We start from the raw sequence: 18,077 nt of genomic DNA, 5'->3' as shown, positions 1-18,077 counted from the left end.
TGTTGGGCCCAATGAAGAATGGGACCGCTGCGGTAGCCATAGCAACGGGAGCCGCGGGAAGCCTTCTTCGGGCCGTCGGCGAACTGCCGGACCCGTCAGAGTCACTGTGATGGCCGGTGGACATGACGAGGGGTTCTGGTGTAAGGCGCCTGGAAGAAAGTAGGGGCGAGGAGAGCTTTCGGGAACAGCAGGCACCGATAGGCAGGGTGTCCGGGACCGGAGAGGAATAGGGCGGAAGTCAGCATCAACACTTCCGGCGGTCCGGGCACAATCTCCTTCCCTCCTGCAACAGAGGCTTGGATACTGCAGGGCCGGGGCGGAGCGCGCGCGCGCGCGCGAAGACAGTGCGTCACCGGTTGACTTGACCCCTTAGCAGGCCGCAGCGCGGCAATAGCAAAGCCTCTGGGGGAATTAGCAGTACAGTTCTGGGGACACTGACAGTTGGCACAACACAGTCTGTATCCTGTTCGTGACGCCAAAAATGCGATGCCCTGGCCCCTGGGGGCCACTTCCGCAGTGCTGGTGTTATGAGCGGGCAATGACTGGGGCAGCTGCAGGGTGTATACTTGTCACGGTATAGGCCTGAGGGCAGCACAGCTGTAGGGCCGGTCTGAGGAATCTGCGGGTGATGATGGGCATGCGATTCTTCGCTGCACCTAGTCAGGGCACCAGTTAGTGGACACCAATGCCAGGGTTCAGTAACAGCGGTTTTATTATAGATGAGGTAACTAGTAGCAACAGTTCTGTCCGGACGCAACCGGGTATATAGCAGGCTTTGACAAATAAAGCAGGAGTGGTGCTGCATAGGCTGTGAGAATACGTGCCGGATGATGGGAGTAGGAGTATGAGAGAAATAGCGTTGCTGGGTGGATTAGCTTGAGAATAATACTTGCTGTGAATCCTTGCAGCGATGAGGAGAGATAACGGAATGACACCCAGATGAGAGAGAAGAATCCGGTCACTTGAGCAGGCAGAAACAGCCGAAGACTTGAATACAGCAGCAGAATCAGTCACTCTGCTTATGGTGAAAAGGCTGCAGAGAAGAAGCCCAACTCCTCTGAGGCAGGAGAGGGACGACACACATCCTCCTTGCTTGGAAGCAGGGGGAAGACTCACTTGTTAGGAGGAAGTGGGAGGTCACATGGTTGCTCCTGGCCAGAGCTAGTCGGCCATTGGAGGAACCATGGTTACAGGTCACGTGATCAACAGCCTTGCATACCACTGTACACTGTAATAATACACAGGAATACATGAGAATACACATGAAAATGCACAATACCAGAGAATACTAGGGGAAAACCAGCAGCAGTTGCAGTGCAAACACTTACCAGAACAGGCATTGACACAGCAAGAGAAATGGCCATAATAGGAGTAGTAGTCTGCATGTTCTGGGACACTGCAGCAGCACAAAGTGACATAACCTCAGAATAAGACCCCTCAGCAGTAAGGAGAGCTGAGGATAATAATATAACAGATCAACCAACAACCCTGTACAGAAGCCGCTGCCTGATGAGTGAACTATAAACTTCAGCACCGGGGTATTACATTACAACTCATGGACATGAAACATTTAACCCCTTGCTGCCTGAAGAACATACTTCCTAAGGTAAATATTTTGTGAGGAACGGACTCTCCCCACCTCATAAAACACAAGGAATAGCAGGAACTGCAACCTCATCATGTAATGAAACATCATAAACCTGAGGTAACCAAGCAAATTAGCATTGTAAAATAACTGCGGTAAACTGAGCAAATAGAATCGAATGATAGTTAATACAGTGGTCCCTTGGTTTAAGAGTAACTTGGTTTAAGACAGTTTTGGTTTAAGAGCTCACAGTTTTTCAAAATTGTGACTTGGATGGGAGGGAGGGGGAGTGGGGGAGGGGCATGGTCTACATAGCGGGGTCTACAGCACTGTACTCTGACACAGGAAGTCTCCCTCACCTTCCAAATCATAGCAGATCCACTTCAGGCTGGGGCTTACATCAGGGGACAGGACTGTGGGGGTAATCTCTCCATAGCTGTAACCCCTCTCTCCCCAGACAGAGAGCGCTGCATGTATGTGCCCACATCTGCCCTGCTCATTCCTTCATGCTCCCTGCAGTCTCTATCAGCCCTTGTGTTTTCCATCCTCTTCATTACTGTACAGTAACTTGTTTCTGAATGTTTGTTTCATTTGTTTTACATGTTATTCAGAATAATAAATATTTATTTTTGGAGTGTGGAACCAATTGTCTGCATTTCTATGATTTCTTATGGGAAAAGTTGCTTTGGTTCAAGAGTGGATTTGGATTACAAGCACTGTCCCAGAACGAATTATGCTCGTAATCCAAGGCACCACTGTATATATATATTACTGTTGGAATATACAGGAATATAACTACTATAATACTGCTCCTATATACAAGAATATAACTACTATAATACTGCCTCCTATATACAGGAATATAACTACTATAATACTGCTCCCTATATACAAGAATATAACTACTACTGTTTTTGGGTCTGGTCCTGTGGCATGGGGGTCGCAGGGCCGTCCCATGGCCCCCGTTCCCTGGCTGTGCACGCCTGCGGGGTTGGTGGCCACTGACTGGCACGGTGTGGACTTATTGTAGGGACCCATGTGTATCAGATACCGGCACGAGGTACATGGGGCAGTATGGCTTGATCAATTCATACACAAAATTCTGATGTGTTTTTTATTTTAGCCTAGCGGCACTAGTATCAGCCATAGGTGTGAGGTGCAGCACTCTGTTTCTTCCCTGAACCGCATTTTGTTTCTCTCTTTTCTCCGTGTTTTGCACTCCTCCTGGTGAGACCCACATGACCGCAATTAGCAGGAGACACCTGAGTGCACATGGTTTTAATCCCTCCTGTTTTTTCCCATTCTGTTTGCTGCAGCTATGGTGAGTGTAATGCCTTATCCAGACTTGTGCTGTTTGGGGGCGACCTTCTCCGCCGGCGGTGCTGGCCGGGTTCTGGTGTGGTGTTTTTGGGTCTGGTCCTGTGGCATGGGGGTCGCAGGGCCGTCCCATGGCCCCCGTTCCCTGGCTGTGCACGCCTGCGGGGTTGGTGGCCACTGACTGGCACGGTGTGGACTTAGTGTAGGGACCCATGTGTATCAGATACCGGCACGAGGTACATGGGGCAGTATGGCTTGATCAATTCATACACAAAATTCTGATGTGTTTTTTATTTTAGCCTAGCGGCACTAGTATCAGCCATAGGTGTGAGGTGCAGCACTCTGTTTCTTCCCTGAACCGCATAACTACTATAATACTGCTCCTATATACAGGAATATAACTACTATAATACTGCTCCTATATACAAGAATATAACTACTATAATACTGCTCCTATATACAGGAGTATAACTAGTATAACACTGCTCCTATATACAAGAATATAACTACTATAATACTGCCCCCCTATATACAGGAATAAAACTACTATAATACTATATATACTATATATATACGCCGCGACTCCATGCGGCGTTACTTGCGCTTCCCCTGCTGTTTTGGTCCCATAGAGACTCCCTGTTTCTTGGGGACTTTCTGAATATGGGAGATATTATCCTCTTTTCCCAGTAATTGTACAGATCACAGATGCCATGATTAAGGGCCAGGTTAGGCCCGAAACGCGTCGGCTGTCGTTTTAATGAATTACTGAAATAAAATTGAATGATTTTACGTGAGCTGAAGGAATCCAGTTTTTTCTTCTTCACTATACATACCCCGGTATCCAGGGGATATACCTTTGTGCTCTGACATTCCTTTTTAAAGAAGCACCATCTATTCTGCTGGGCGCTGACCACGTTTTGTTTCTGCTCCTTTATACAGGAATATAACTACTATAATACTGCTCCTATATACAGGAATATAACTACTATAATACTACTCCTATATACAAGAATATAACTACTATAATACTGCTCCTATGTACAGGAATATAACTACTATAATACTACCTTCTATATACAGGAATATAACTACTATAATACTGCTCCTATATACAAGAATATAACTACTATAATACAAACTGGAGAAAATGGAACGGCTGCACATCCCATCTATGGCTGATACTAATGCCGCTAGGCCTATATTAAAAATCAACACCAGAGTGTCTGTATTTGAATTGATCAAGCCATATTGCCCCGTGTACCACCGCTCAGGCCTAGCGGCATTAGTATCAGCCATAGATGGGATGTGCAGCCGTTCCATTCTCTCCAGTTCGTGTTTCACAGTTCTCCCTCTCTGAACAGCTAGCACTCCTTTATAAGACCCACATGACCAAAATTAGCAGGATATGCCTGTGCTCACATGTCTGGACCCTATGTCTTCCCCATTCTGTGAGAGCAGCAATGGTAAGTGTAATACCATATCCATACTTGTGTCGTTTGGGGGCAGCCTTCCCCGCCGGTGGTGCTGGCTGGGTTTTGGTGGGGCTTTTTGGGTCTGGTCCTGTGACATTGGGGTTGCAGGGCAGTTCCATGGCCTCCCTTCCCTGCATGTGCACGCTTTGCGGGGTTGGCGGTCGCTGACCGACACGGTGTGGAGTTAGCGTAGGGACCCGTGTGGACCAGAGGACCTGCGCGGTGGTACACAGGGCAATATGGCTTGATCAATTCATATACATACACTCTGGTGTTGATTTTTAATATAGGCCTAGCGGCATTAGTATCAGCCATAGATGGGATGTGCAGCCGTTCCACTCTCTCCAGTTCGTATAACTACTATAATACTGCTCCTATATACAGGAATATGACTACTATAATACTGCTCCTATATGTACAATGTATTATAACTACTATATGATTTTCCCTCAGGGTATCATTCAGGCCTATAAGAGCGGGGTGCCTCTTCTGGGGAATAGCACCAGTACGAATAGATGGGACTATACTGGATCTTTCTTCTTTTCTGTGACGGCCATCACAACAATCGGTGAGCACCAGGACTTTATCACTGATGATAGTTACAGATGATTGAACCCCGCTGTATTGGTTGTAGGTATCCTCGGTGGAGTGCCCGCTGCTTTCCTAGAGTGTAGAGACACTTTCTAGAAGTAGTCATCCTTCTGGAGGAACCCCACTTCTGAGCATTGTACTGATGGGGATTAGAGCTCTTGTTTGCTGCACCTATCACTGATAACTGTTATAATGTAACCCTGTGATGTAGTAATTTAGTCACCATTGCACTATCCTGGCAGTATAAGAACATTGTGGTCAGCTGTGTTATTGGGGCACTGTGTTACAGCATTATTCTTCTTGTCCTATAGCGCGTGATGACCTGAACACATAACATGGCTGCAGTTACCTTAGTGTCCACTAGGTGTCAGCATTTATCTGCCTATAATCAGTGCTGCAGGTTTAGTAGAAAGTTCTCATGGTATAATAAGAGCAGCACTGCCTCATCATCTGGTGTGCGCCGGGCCAGGCATCGGCATCCTGTAGATAGATGCTACAACATCTTATGATACTAGTGAGAGCGATGGCAGATACAGTCATTTCTGTGTGGCTGTGGAGATGATGTCATGTACTACAGGTATACTCCACTAACACAGTGCTATAAAAACATTGCTATGTGTGCATCTCACTGCTCATTCCTAAATGTAATAATATTACAATAGATTACAAGGGGTAAGCAGCTGTTACTAGATGCATCAGTACCCACGGGCATCACCACTTCTATGTATCCCCGGCCCTCTCTACTGCCCCTGCAGATCTCTGCCAGTCTTCTGTATATGAAGCATAAAGTGTCCCTGTCATTTCCAAAGATCTTTATAACCTCCCTGGATGTGAGTGTGATGTTAGTGATGTCACTGCTGATATTGGCCCCTCCATGGTGCACAGCTATGTATCATTCTCTCTATATCAGTGGGCAGGAGTACAGCTGGGCTGTTTGCCAGTAGTACACACACAGGGATTTCCTTTTACTTAGTTGCCCTGCCAGTAACATCACAAAATTCAGCCCGTGCCATGACATAGTGCGGGTGCACTGAGCAGGCCGCCACTTTGCTGGTTGATGATTTATACAGCACTATATAATGGGTGGTGATGGGGTTACTGATGCACTGAGGGGGAGGGGTAGATTACACTGTAGCACTATTGGCATCAATAGATAGCAGTTTTATGGGTACTGAGAGATAAGAGGGAAGCCTTGCTTTACCTTTGAGGATCAGTGTAAATCATTTTCAGGAGACAAACAGGCTCAGCTTATAGGTAACAGCTCAGGCTCTCTCTCCTGCACATAGCACATGCCAAACCCTGCCCCTACTTCTATGGTGGTCAGTCCGCTACTAGTAACCTATTTGCCTGACAGTGGACAACAGAGAAGGGAGACACCTAGTGGCCAAAATAGTTAAGTCTGGATGAGCGAATATACCGTGTTTCGCTATGCTTGGCGGACAGCTTGTCAGTCTGCTGCCTTTGAACTTTGGGCAGCTCCATGACGCTCCGCTCCGAGTTCCTGGAAAAGCTGGATTTAATTCTGGGGAAACTTCTCTCAGGACTGGATCCAGCTTTTCCAAGCACCCGGAGAGGAATGGCATGGGCCAATCACAGACATAGAATTTCTCTACATTAGTCCTTTTGTTTCCCCCTTTGTTATTTGGTTCTAGAGAACATCTCCCAGGTTGGGGACATCATCCACACTCCTGGAAACACTGCAAGAACTTCCTCCCTCTCAGTCCCAGATACAATGTAAGAACCTTCACACTCCTGGATACAATGTATCAGCTTTTTCCTCCTCTCACTTGCAGGTTACGGGAACCTGGCCCCCAACACCTCTGCTGGCCAAATCTTCTGCGTCTTCTTTGCCCTCTTTGGGATTCCATTAAATCTGATCCTGCTGAACCGCATTGGGCAGAAGATGCTAGGCCTTGTCCAGAAATCCACCAACTTCCTAGGAAAGAAACTCGGACGGCGGGTAAGAGGAAACGGGGAATGATTTCTCCTTGGGTTGACCTTGAATGTGACCCCAGTACATAACGTGTTTAGGTCAGAACATCATTGCAAGACTGGTGGAGGTCTGACTCCCAACACCCCTGGTGACCAGCTGATTGCAGGGGCTGCGAGTGCTGGGACTTCTTCATACCAGACACAGCTCCGGTCATGCGGTAGTGGCCATATCCGGTATTGCAGTACTCTCGCTGATGGAGACACTCTTGTTTCTTCTTGCAGAAAGCTGTAAAGTTCTTAACCAGCTCCTGCGCCCTGGTGATTGGTCTCCTGCTCTTCTTCTTTCTGCCGCCAATCCTCTTCAGGGCGATGGAGGGCTGGACCTATGAGGAGGGTTTCTACTATGCCTTCATCACCCTCAGCACTATTGGTTTTGGAGACTATGTCGTCGGTAAGTATCAAAGATGTAGCAGAGGTCGAGGTGTTGTCTGGTGCCACATTGGGTATTCTGACATCCTGGAACCAACAGGCATCTCCAGAGTGGGGGATCACTTTAAACTAAAAAAAAATGGCTGCTTTCTTCCAAAATAGGGCCACTTCTTTCCACATTTATGTGCGGTATTGCAGGTTATTCTCATTTACATCTCTGGAGCTGAGAGGCAATACCAGACACAACCTATGCAGCAGTGTGGCGCTGTTTTTTGAAGGCAGCACCCAGGAGGAGGAACAGTAATACTTCTCCTCACATCCTCCCCAGTCCCATCTGAGAGGTATAACATTGGCTGCACACTGTTGTTGTGGATAGAGCCTCACACTGTTTTCTCCCCAGGGCAGGTCCCAGGCAAGGACTATCCTAACTGGTACAGGAACATCGTGTCATTGTGGATCTTGTTCGGCCTGGCGTGGCTCGCTCTCATCATCACCCTGTCTATAAACCTCCTGGAGAGCGCCCGAAACTACTGCCCGTGCTGCCAGAGGAAAGAGGACGAGAAAAGGGACGTGGAGCTCATTGACACAAGCCTGAACGGACAAGGCCCCACCCCTCTGCAGGGACCCGAAGATACAGACTCCGCCTCCAGCACCAGCAGAGCCGACTCACCGCAGTGAGATCCGGGCAATGGATGGGGGCACAGCATGTCCACAGTATACCGGAGCAACATCTGTGATGGAGAGGTCACTGACACACATGGCCCCTGAAATACTCTGCTGGAGAGGTCACTGACACACATCGCCCCTGAAATACTCTGTGCCTGAGAGGTCACTGACACACATCGCTCCTGAAATACTCTGTGCTGGAGAGGTCACTGACACACATCGCCCCTGAAATACTCTGTGCTGGAGAGGTCACTGACAAACATCGCCCCTGAAATACTCTGTGCTGGAGAGGTCACTGACACACATGGCCCCTGAAATACTCTGCTGGAGAGGTCACTGACACACATGGCCTCTGAAATACTCTGCTGGAGAGGTCACTGACACACATGGCCCCTGAAATACTCTGCTGGAGAGGTCACTGACACACATCGCTCCTGAAATACTCTGTGCCTGAGAGGTCACTGACAAACATCGCCCCTGAAATACTCTGTGCCTGAGAGGTCACTGACAAACATCGCCCCTGAAATACTCTGTGCTGGAGAGGTCACTGACAAACATCGCCCCTGAAATACTCTGTGCTGGAGAGGTCACTGACAAACATCGCCCCTGAAATACTCTGTGCCTGAGAGGTCACTGACACACATCGCCCCTGAAATACTCTGTGCTGGAGAGGTCACTGACACACATCACCCCTGAAATACTCTGTGCTGCTGGGGGCCCCTGACATTCCACTATGCAACTGTCTGTGGCTTCACACAGCATTAACACAAATACTCTGGTGCCCCAGATCCTTAGTATATGTGAGTGGTCTCCTTAAAGGGAATGTGTCATAAGAAAAAGACTTATTTTGTAAATAATGTTTTTATGTTATGTTTTTACATATTTTTGGCGACTTTTTATTTTCTAATTTTCCATTTTTCTATCTATATTATAAAATAATCCTGAAATCTTGCAGTTTTTTTTTCTTACCACTAAAACTAAGCTGAGACTTCCTGTTCTGTCTGTGGTGATAAGAGGAGGCTGCTGTAAAATGATCTGTACAGCATTGCAGTGTCATGTGATACCAGTAGATAGAGGAGACAATAGCAGCTTCCTGTGGAATAACCTCTTCACAGGTCACAGAGCACGCTCATTAATGTTTCACATTCATCTCAAGGGGACAGAGTCTGTCTATTGTTGTCTATGTCCATGAGTCTTGCTGAAAAGCATGTCACTAAATGCTGATAAAAACAGCTCATGCAAGATGGACACCCCCATGACAATGTACAAATAGTGATATAAATAAAATTTAAGTCAGAGATTGGAATAAAAGACCAAGTTTTAGTATCTGTCTCTAATCAGTAAAAGAAAATTTAAGTGATACATTCCCTTTAAAGTGATATTGTCACCCCCCCCCCCCTCTTTCCAGCACCTTTCTTAAGCTTATATTCTGGACATTTCATATCTTACTGTATAAAGTTTTTTTTGGTGGTCAGTGCCATCTGGACTGGGCTTCAAAGCCATTGTGCTCATCTCCCTACCTACATTGGCACCTTAGCCCCCCCTCCCCGTGACATCATCACCGCTTAGGCCTCGTCCCCTCCATAAAGTCATTAGAACGTGCCGGATCAGGAGCTGAAGGAGGATTTCAGTAAGTTCACTACATGTGGACTAAACACCATACCGCACATTCCTTCTTCTCCACATTGAGAAAATGGCCGTGCAGGACGAGTTGGGCAGAATGTGGAGAAACAGGACAAGTGTGGTGTTTGGCCCACATGCAGTGAACTTACTGAAATCCTCCTTCAGCCCCGGCCCTTCTGAGGACTTCACAGAGGGGACGGGGCATAGGCGGTGATGATGTCCCAGGGGAAGGTTGTCTGGAAAACATGGATACAGCCAATGACTATATCCATGATTTCCACATAGCCTTAGGGCTTTATCCAAGTTCAGCCGCCACCGCTAATCAAATGCCCAAAGTTCGGGTTTGGATCGACTCGAGCATGCTCCAGGTTCGCTCAGCTCTAGTAGAGACGAATGCAAAAAGGGGGTGACAGTATCACTTTAAGGCTGCATTCACATGCTCAGTGTTTTTCCTGGTCCTACATCCGTGATCCACGCAAAACCCTCAGTGTTTACATCCATGTCTATGTTTTTCACGGACTGGTTAAAATTGTAGTGTACTAGTTTGAATCTGTGTTTTTCACGGATCCCAGATGGACTCGGATGTCACATGGATCTCATTTCTATGGGAGAATCCGTGATGTGCTTCCCCTCCAATTTTTTCACAGAACGGATTGGGGATCCATGAAAACACAGAACATCTGAATAGTCCAATACAAAGCAATGGGCTATAAATTTGTGCACACGGATCCGTGCACATTGACATCTTCACGGAACTTGTGAATGCAGCCTAAGGGTATGTGCACACTAAGGAATTCTCGTGATTCCAACGTTAGTCCCTGCGCACTCTCGCTTACAACATCACTATGCACAGCAATGCAGATACAAACGTATGACAGATGATGATGAGAATACACACAGGCATATACACAGGTAACATGCTATACCAGCCATGTGACAAGCATGGTCTCTAGTTGATCACTATAAACTGCAGAATAACAGCAGGAAGCATAAAAAACACATCAATATACAATACAATGTTGTATGAACGTACCAGCCATGATACCGTAAGCTTAGATGAGGAGAATGACTGAGGATGAGGATGCTGCTGGCCCTACAATTGATTCTGAGATTAACGGCTGATGATGATGATGATGTCATCGTCAAGGTCAAAGGTTACAGATAAGGGAGCTGAAATGGACCAAACAGGGTTTTACATGCAGACTACAGTGTATGCAAATGGCCACTAGATGGAGCATTTAGGACTTGAATACGGATCCATTACAGCAAGAACACAAGGAACAGTTAGGGTAGGTTCACACTACAGAATCTGCATGTACAACATTATACAACAGCTCACATCCATCATGTACTAGATATATAGAAAAAGGTATGCTGGTTTTATGGAGGTATAGAAGTGTACTGGTTAAAAAGATGTATGCTGGTTATATGAAAGTATATTGGTTATATGGATGTATACTATATAGAGGTGTACTGGTTTTATGGAGGTATATTGTTATATAGAGGTGTACTGGTTTTATGGAGGTATATTGTTATATAGAGGTGTACTGGTTATATATAGGTATATTGTTATATAGAGGTGTACTGCATGTATGGAGGTATATTGTTATATAGAGGTGCATTGCATATGGAGGGGTACTGGTTGTATATAGGTATATTGTTATATAGGTGTGTTCTGGTTATATGTATGTATATTGGTTACATAGCGGTGTACTTGTATGGAGGTGTACTAGTTATATCAAAATACACTGGTTATATAGAGGTATACTGGTTATGCTTCACCACATGCCTGGTGAGTGATGCCAGCCTGTTTAGGAGGCGATGTCTGGTGCAGCCAGTCACAGCTCTGTATACTGCAGGGTATACACCTATTCTCGTCCTGTAATCATTAACCCTTCCTACATCACACCTGAACAATTTCATTCAGAACGTCCAGGAGTTGTTGGCCCTGGGCCCTGAGGGCTGTCGCCTCAGGACCAATCAGGACGCAGCGCTGAGCTCCAGCCCCCATTGAGAGAAGAGCTGATAGATATGAGAGTGTCACATTGTCCGGCGGCCAAACCGCAGACGCATGAGGCAACAGCGGATGGGTCACTGGGGTTATACCCCCCCCCCCCCTTCCCCCGCACTGTACTGAGGAGAGCTAAGCACAACCCAGGCTTAATGCTATCTACTGCTCTCTATTATCAGACAGGTTGTCAGGCTGACTGTAGTCTCCTTCAGTAAGAGGAATATCCAGGTCCCCCTCTTATATCACCGCTGTACTATAATAAGATGTGACTGATATCAGCCCCTCCTCCTATATCACTGCTGTACTGTAATAAGATGTGACTGATATCAGCCCCTCCTCTTATATCACTGCTGTACTGTAATAAGATGTGACTGATATCAGTCTCTACTCTTATATCACTGCTGTACTGTAATAAGATATGACTGATATCAGCCCCTCCTCTTATATCACTGCTGCACTGTAATAAGATGTGACTGATATCAGCCCCTTCTCTTATATAACCCCTATATAGCTGTCAGTGCTCATTTGCTCCTCGTTCCCCGCTCACTGCCACCGCTATTACACGCATCGGCAGCGAGCAGGTGAGTGCGGAAGGGACCACGGGGAGCTGCGGGGGGCTGCCAGGGTGATCGCTAGATCATCCGGGCAGCTCATAGATGATAGCGGCGGTCTGCTGCCGACGCTCCTATTCCACGGGGCGACAACAGTGGATCGCTGCTATCACAGTTGCTTGTTTTTCAACATGTTTAAAAAACAAACGACTGCAACGATCAGCTGACATGAACAAGGCTGGCTGATCGTTGCCTTCCATTTCATGAGACGATTATCGTCCATAACGGACGAATACGGAGGATAATCGTTGTGTGGAATAGGGACTTATCACTGCTGCACTGTAATAAGATGTGACCAGTGGCGTAGCTACCAGGGTCGCAGCGGTCGCCGCTGCGACCCGGTCCACCATGAGGGGGGGCCTGTGAGGCCCCCCCTCGCCACTGCACTCTCTTGTGACCGCAAGCATAATTTTGCTAGCGGTCACAAGAGTTCTATGTTCCCCGACTGATGCGCGGCTTCCGGGGGTGTCCCGTCCTATCCCTGGCAGCGCGGCGAACCAGTAAGCTCCCTATGCCGGCTGGGGCCCTGACTTCCGGCACAGGAAGCGCACGTCAGAGACGCTTCCTGTGCCGAAAGTCCCAGCCCCGGCGTACAGGGAGTTCACTGATGCGTGGCGCTGCAGGGTATAGGACGGGACACCCCCGGCAGCCGCGCATCAGTCGGGGACCGGACCAGGAGGCGAGAGGTTCGACGTGGGAACGGATGGCAGGTGAGTTTTTTTTTTTGTTATCTGCTGTGCACAGGGGGAGGAGAGGAGGAGAGGAGGGGGGTAAAATCTATAAGAAGGGAGGAGAGGGAAGCCATCTATAATGGGGGGGGGGGAGAGGGAAGCCATCTATAATGGGGGGGGAGAGAGGGAAGTCATCTATAATGGGGGGAGGGGGAGGGAAGCCATCTATAATGGGGGAGGGAGAGGGAAGCCATCTATAATGGGGGGAGGGAGAGGGAAGCCATCTATAATGGGGGGAGGGAGAGGGAAGCCATCTATAATGGGGGGAGGGGGAGGGAAGTCATCTATAATGGGGGGAGGGGGAGGGAAGCCATCTATAATGGGGGAGGGAGAGGGAAGCCATCTATAATGGGGGGAGGGAGAGGGAAGCCATCTATAATGGGGGGAGGGAGAGGGAAGCCATCTATAATGGGGGGAGGGGGAGGGAAGTCATCTATAATGGGGGGAGGGGGAGGGAAGCCATCTATAATGGGGGAGGGAGAGGGAAGCCATCTATAATGGGGGGAGGGAGAGGGAAGCCATCTATAATGGGGGGAGGGAGAGGGAAGCCATCTATAATGGGGGGAGGGGGAAGCCATCTATAATGGGGGGAGGGGGAGGGAAGCCATCTATAATGGGGGGAGGGGGAAGACATCTATAATGGGGGGAGGGAGAGGGAAGCCATCTATAATGGGGGGAGGGAGAGGGAAGCCATCTATAATGGGGGGAGGGGGAAGCCACCTATAATGGGGGGAGGGGGAGGGAAGCCATCTATAATGGGGGGAGGGGGAAGCCATCTATAATGGGGGGAGGGGGAGGGAAGCCATCTATAATGGGGGGAGGGAGAGGGAAGCCATCTATAATGGGGGGAGGGAGAGGGAAGCCATCTATAATGGGGGGAGGGAGAGGGAAGCCATCTATAATGGGGGAGGGGGAAGCCATCTATAATGGGGGGAGGGGGAGGGAAGCCATCTATAACGGGGGAGGGAGAGGGAAGCCATCTATAATGGGGGAGAGGGAAGCCATCTATAATGGGGGAGGGAGAGGGAAGCCATCTATAATGGGGGAGAGGGAAGCCATCTATAATGGGGGGGGGATGGAAGCCATCTATAATGGGGGGGGGATGGAAGCCATCTATAATGGGGGGGGAGAGGGAAGCCATCTATAATGGGGGGAGGGAGAGGGAAGCCATCTATAATGGGGGGAGGGAGAGGGAAGCCATCTATAATGGGGGAGAGGGAAGCCATCTATAATGGGGGGAGGGAGAGGGAAGCCATCTATAATGGGGGAGGGAGAGGGAAGCCATCTATAATGGGGGAGGGAGAGGGAAGCCATCTATAATGGGGGGAGGGAGAGGGAAGCCATCTATAATGGGGGGGGGAGTGGGAAGCCATCTATAATGGGGGGAGGGAGAGGGAAGCCATCTATAATGGGGGGGGGGGGAGAGGGAAGCCATCTATAATGGGGGAGGGGGGGAGAGGGAGGCCATCTATAATGGGGGAGGGGGGGAGAGGGAGGCCATCTATAATGGGGGAGGGGGGGAGAGGGAGGCCATCTATAATGGGGGGAGGGAGAGGGAAGCCCTCTATAAGAAGGGGGAGAGGGAAGCCATCTATAAGAAGGGGGAGAGGGAAGCCATCTATAATGGGGGGAGGGAGAGGGAAGCCCTCTATAAGAAGGGGGAGAGGGAAGCCATCTATAAGAAGGGGGAGAGGGAAGCCATCTATAATGGGGGGAGGGAGAGGGAAGCCATCTATAAGAAGGGGGAGAGGGAAGCCATCTATAATGGGGGAGAGGGAAGCCATCTATAATGGGGGAGGGGGAGAGGGAAGCCATCTATAATGGGGGAGAGGGGAGAGGGAAGCCATCTATAATGGGGGGAGGGAGAGGGAAGCCATCTATAATGGGGGAGAGGGAAGCCATCAGTATGGATTTGGTCAGTAACAATATGGTGGTGATGGTAGTGGGTGTGGTGTAGCGGTAATATTTCCTTGCTATATACTGGTAATATTAGTCTCAGTGTACAGGATTTGGTCAATAACAGTATGGCGGTAATATGTATGGTGATAAAATGTTCTCTTCCTATAGGCTGGTGTGATTGGTAATATCGGTCTTGGTCGTGAAAAGGGGGGGGGGCCCAAGTTGACCTCTCGCACCAGGGCCCAGGAGACATTAGCTACGCCCCTGGATGTGACTTATGAGGATGCGCTTATCTTTGTGGTTGTTTACAACTGCATCTGTTACTTTTCGTGACACATCGGGAAACCACAACAAGACCTGACTGACCCCAATACAAGTCGGTAGGTCCCATAGGGCCACTGCAAGCCTAAAGGGGCACTCTGGAGAATTTTTTTTTTTATTTATTTAACTGGTTTAAGAAGGTTATACAGTTTTGTAAACATGGACAGAGGTGGCAGACTGGAAAGAATACACCACTTCCTGAAGGACATACAGCAGCTAATAAGTATTGGAAGGCTTGATATTTTTAATTAGTAGTAATTTACAAATCTATATAACTTTTTGACACCAGTTGATTTAAAAACTATTTCCTTTGGAGTACCCCTTTAAGTATGGATGTGAACAGCTCTAACATCATTGTCCGCCCCCTGCTACCTTTCCGCTATAGGTTTTTCTGCGCCATTTTATTCCTGGACATGGCCGCTCTCGCTAAGCACTTCCATATGTCGCACGTTTAGGTAAATAACACTGCTCCATATTTACACAGACTGACAGATTTCTCTCTTTTGGCCCTGATGTTCTGATGATTCATTGTATAGAAGTAAACGAGTGGCGGCGGTATAGTGAGCACGCCACCTTCCCGCGGCCCAGCCCCCGTTATTAATAGTCTCAGTCAGATAAAGCGTGATTAATGGGCGGCTGGTGTGGAGCTGTATATACAGAATCTATCAGACACAGAGCGGCCGTCCCACATACACTAAATATTTACACCCGCCATAGATGGCGGACCTGCCAGCGTGTGCTGTGACCTCAGGATACGCCGTGGGAAAGGGAACCAAAAGCATTGATGTGGACGGCTACTTTCTAGCTACCTTTGTTATGGTGTCAGTCCTCACTGTAGTTCTAGAATTCTGTTCATGAACCAGGAAGCTCAGGATGAAGAGTAATATATTGTTATATATACCTGTTAGGCTTCTCTCCCCTGGTGAAAAGCTTAGCACTGCATAGCGGTTCTAGTGCTCATAAGGAAGAAACTGTAACTGGCTGTGTCCCTGTTAGAGGACCTGACTACAACCTACTCCAACTCCTTAGCCAGACTGCACTACTCCTCCCACCAGGAACCAAGTCCTAACTGCAGGGATCTGTCTCACCCTGTCTGTGATTGGTGGGGCTGTGTGTGAGCAGAAAAGAGAGTGAAGGAGAGGCTAGAGAAAGGAGGGAAAGCACCTGCACCTGTGAGTGGTCAAAAAGACAAATAACAGTTAACCCCCTGAAGACTTCAACCATGCATAGACTAAGTTACCCAGAAACACAGTACTGACACCTAGTGGGAAAAACACTAGTTACAACAGACACCTCATCCCACTTGTGTGCGCCTGAGAAAGTAACTTACTCAGGTGCAACAGGATTTAGGGGCCCGTACCGGGTTACTACAATATCACATGCAGAGGTCCAGCCTATGTATTCCAGAGCTTCCCACTGTCATATTATGTAACCACTAATGGCAGCCATGACAGGGTTTGCACCCAACTTTCTACAGACGCAGAATGGCCAATACATTTCTAGTAGGGATGGTCCGAACCTGCCGAGGTTCAGGTTCGTACGAAGCCGGACTCTCGGCAATGATTCCCGCTGTCTTAAACCTCCGTGGAGAGGGTGGATACAGCGGGAGGACTGCCTGGAAAACTGGGATACAGCCACAGCCATAGGTTTTATCCCAGTTTTCCAGGAGGTCCTCCCGCTTTATTCACCCTCTCCACGGAGCGGGAATCATTGCCAAGAGTCCAGGTTCGTACGAACACGAACCTCGGCAGCTTCAGACCATCCCTAATTTCTAGAGTTTTTGCACATTCACATCCAGAATTCCTTGGGGCCAGCGGGGCAAAGTTATAGGACAAGGTTCCCCAACCTGTGGCTCTGAAGAACTACAACTCCTAGCATGCTTGGTGTAGTTTTCTAACTGCTGGGAGCCACAGGCTGGGGGGACAGTGCTATATTAGATGCAGAAGAAGCAGTTTCAGGGCATGCTGAGAGTTGTAGTTTTACTACAATTGAAATGCCATGGATTAAAGAACAACACTAGAGGCAGGGGTGTCAAACTCAGGCTCTCCAGCTGTTGCAAAACTACAATTCCCATCATGTCTGGACACCTAACTTTACCTTAGGCTCTGGGCTGTTCACCAAGCCTGGCCCCCCACTCCACTGCAATTATGGCAGCACTAGCGTGGTGTTCATAGTACAGGATAGAGAATGTCATGATGCCCTGATTTGAGCAAAATGGCGGTAAAAAAGCAGCAATTTGTTGCAGCTCATGGCAGAACTGTAGCCAGGGACAATACACCACTGAAAGTATAAGTCTTTTTGGGTGGCCATGGGCCCCCCAGGAGCTCAGGGCCCCGGACTACCGCCCAAAATTGTCCTGTTATAATCTGTTATATACTGTGCAGAGGTAATGGCTGAGCCAAAGACAATGCGGTCAGGGCATGCTCAGAGTTGTAGTTTTGCAACAGCTTTAGAGCCACAGGTTAATGACCTACACTATAGGGGGTGCAGAGATAACACCAGGACTAAAGAGTGTCACGGCATGCTGTGAGTTGAAGTTTTGCGATAGGTGGACAGTTCGGGGATCATCTGTACCCTAAAGCTGAAGGCAGCACTTGCACTGGGGCCACAGTGTCTGAAATGCCTTCTACAGATCTCAAAAGTTCCTACAAAACCTCATATTCTGTATTATCCGGCCAATGCTGAGTGATCTTAGGATCCTAAATGGTTCACATTGTGAGACAACCACTGGTGACCGCCAATACAGCGCCCATAGGGGTCTCATACAACGTAATGTGGACAGTATATTGCAGAGCATGAAATTGTGGGAGCACAGGAAGAACCAAGGATCTGTAGATGATATACACAGTATGAAATATATGATATGATATGATATGGAGTAAAGTATAC

The 18,077-nt window shown here is 48.2% G+C and overlaps 1 protein-coding gene across 3 annotated transcripts in view; it reads left to right on the top strand.

Annotated features, from left to right (window-relative positions):
• The window catches only part of KCNK17 (potassium two pore domain channel subfamily K member 17), a 31,374-nt gene extending 22,517 nt beyond the window's left edge, over positions 1-8,857 (top strand). Inside the window, exons 2-6 of one of the 3 annotated variants that reach the window (XR_011360222.1) lie at positions 4,828-4,942; positions 6,759-6,925; positions 7,180-7,348; positions 7,727-8,070; positions 8,112-8,857. Coding sequence is in view for 2 of the 3 variants with exons in the window: in XM_069954209.1 (XP_069810310.1) it covers positions 1,556-1,606; positions 4,828-4,942; positions 6,759-6,925; positions 7,180-7,348; positions 7,727-8,004 (780 nt within the window). In the remaining variant the exon portion in view is untranslated. Of the gene's footprint in view, positions 1-1,410; positions 1,607-4,827; positions 4,943-6,758; positions 6,926-7,179; positions 7,349-7,726 lie in introns of those variants that run through there. The other 2 variants (XM_069954209.1, XM_069954208.1) reach the window with 2 other exon arrangements.
• The last annotated feature ends 9,220 nt before the right edge of the window (positions 8,858-18,077 follow it).

Source organism: Dendropsophus ebraccatus, chromosome 15, assembly GCF_027789765.1.
Source record: "Dendropsophus ebraccatus isolate aDenEbr1 chromosome 15, aDenEbr1.pat, whole genome shotgun sequence".
Taxonomy (NCBI): Eukaryota; Metazoa; Chordata; class Amphibia; order Anura; family Hylidae; genus Dendropsophus; species Dendropsophus ebraccatus.
This window is presented reverse-complemented; position numbering and strand designations above follow the sequence as displayed.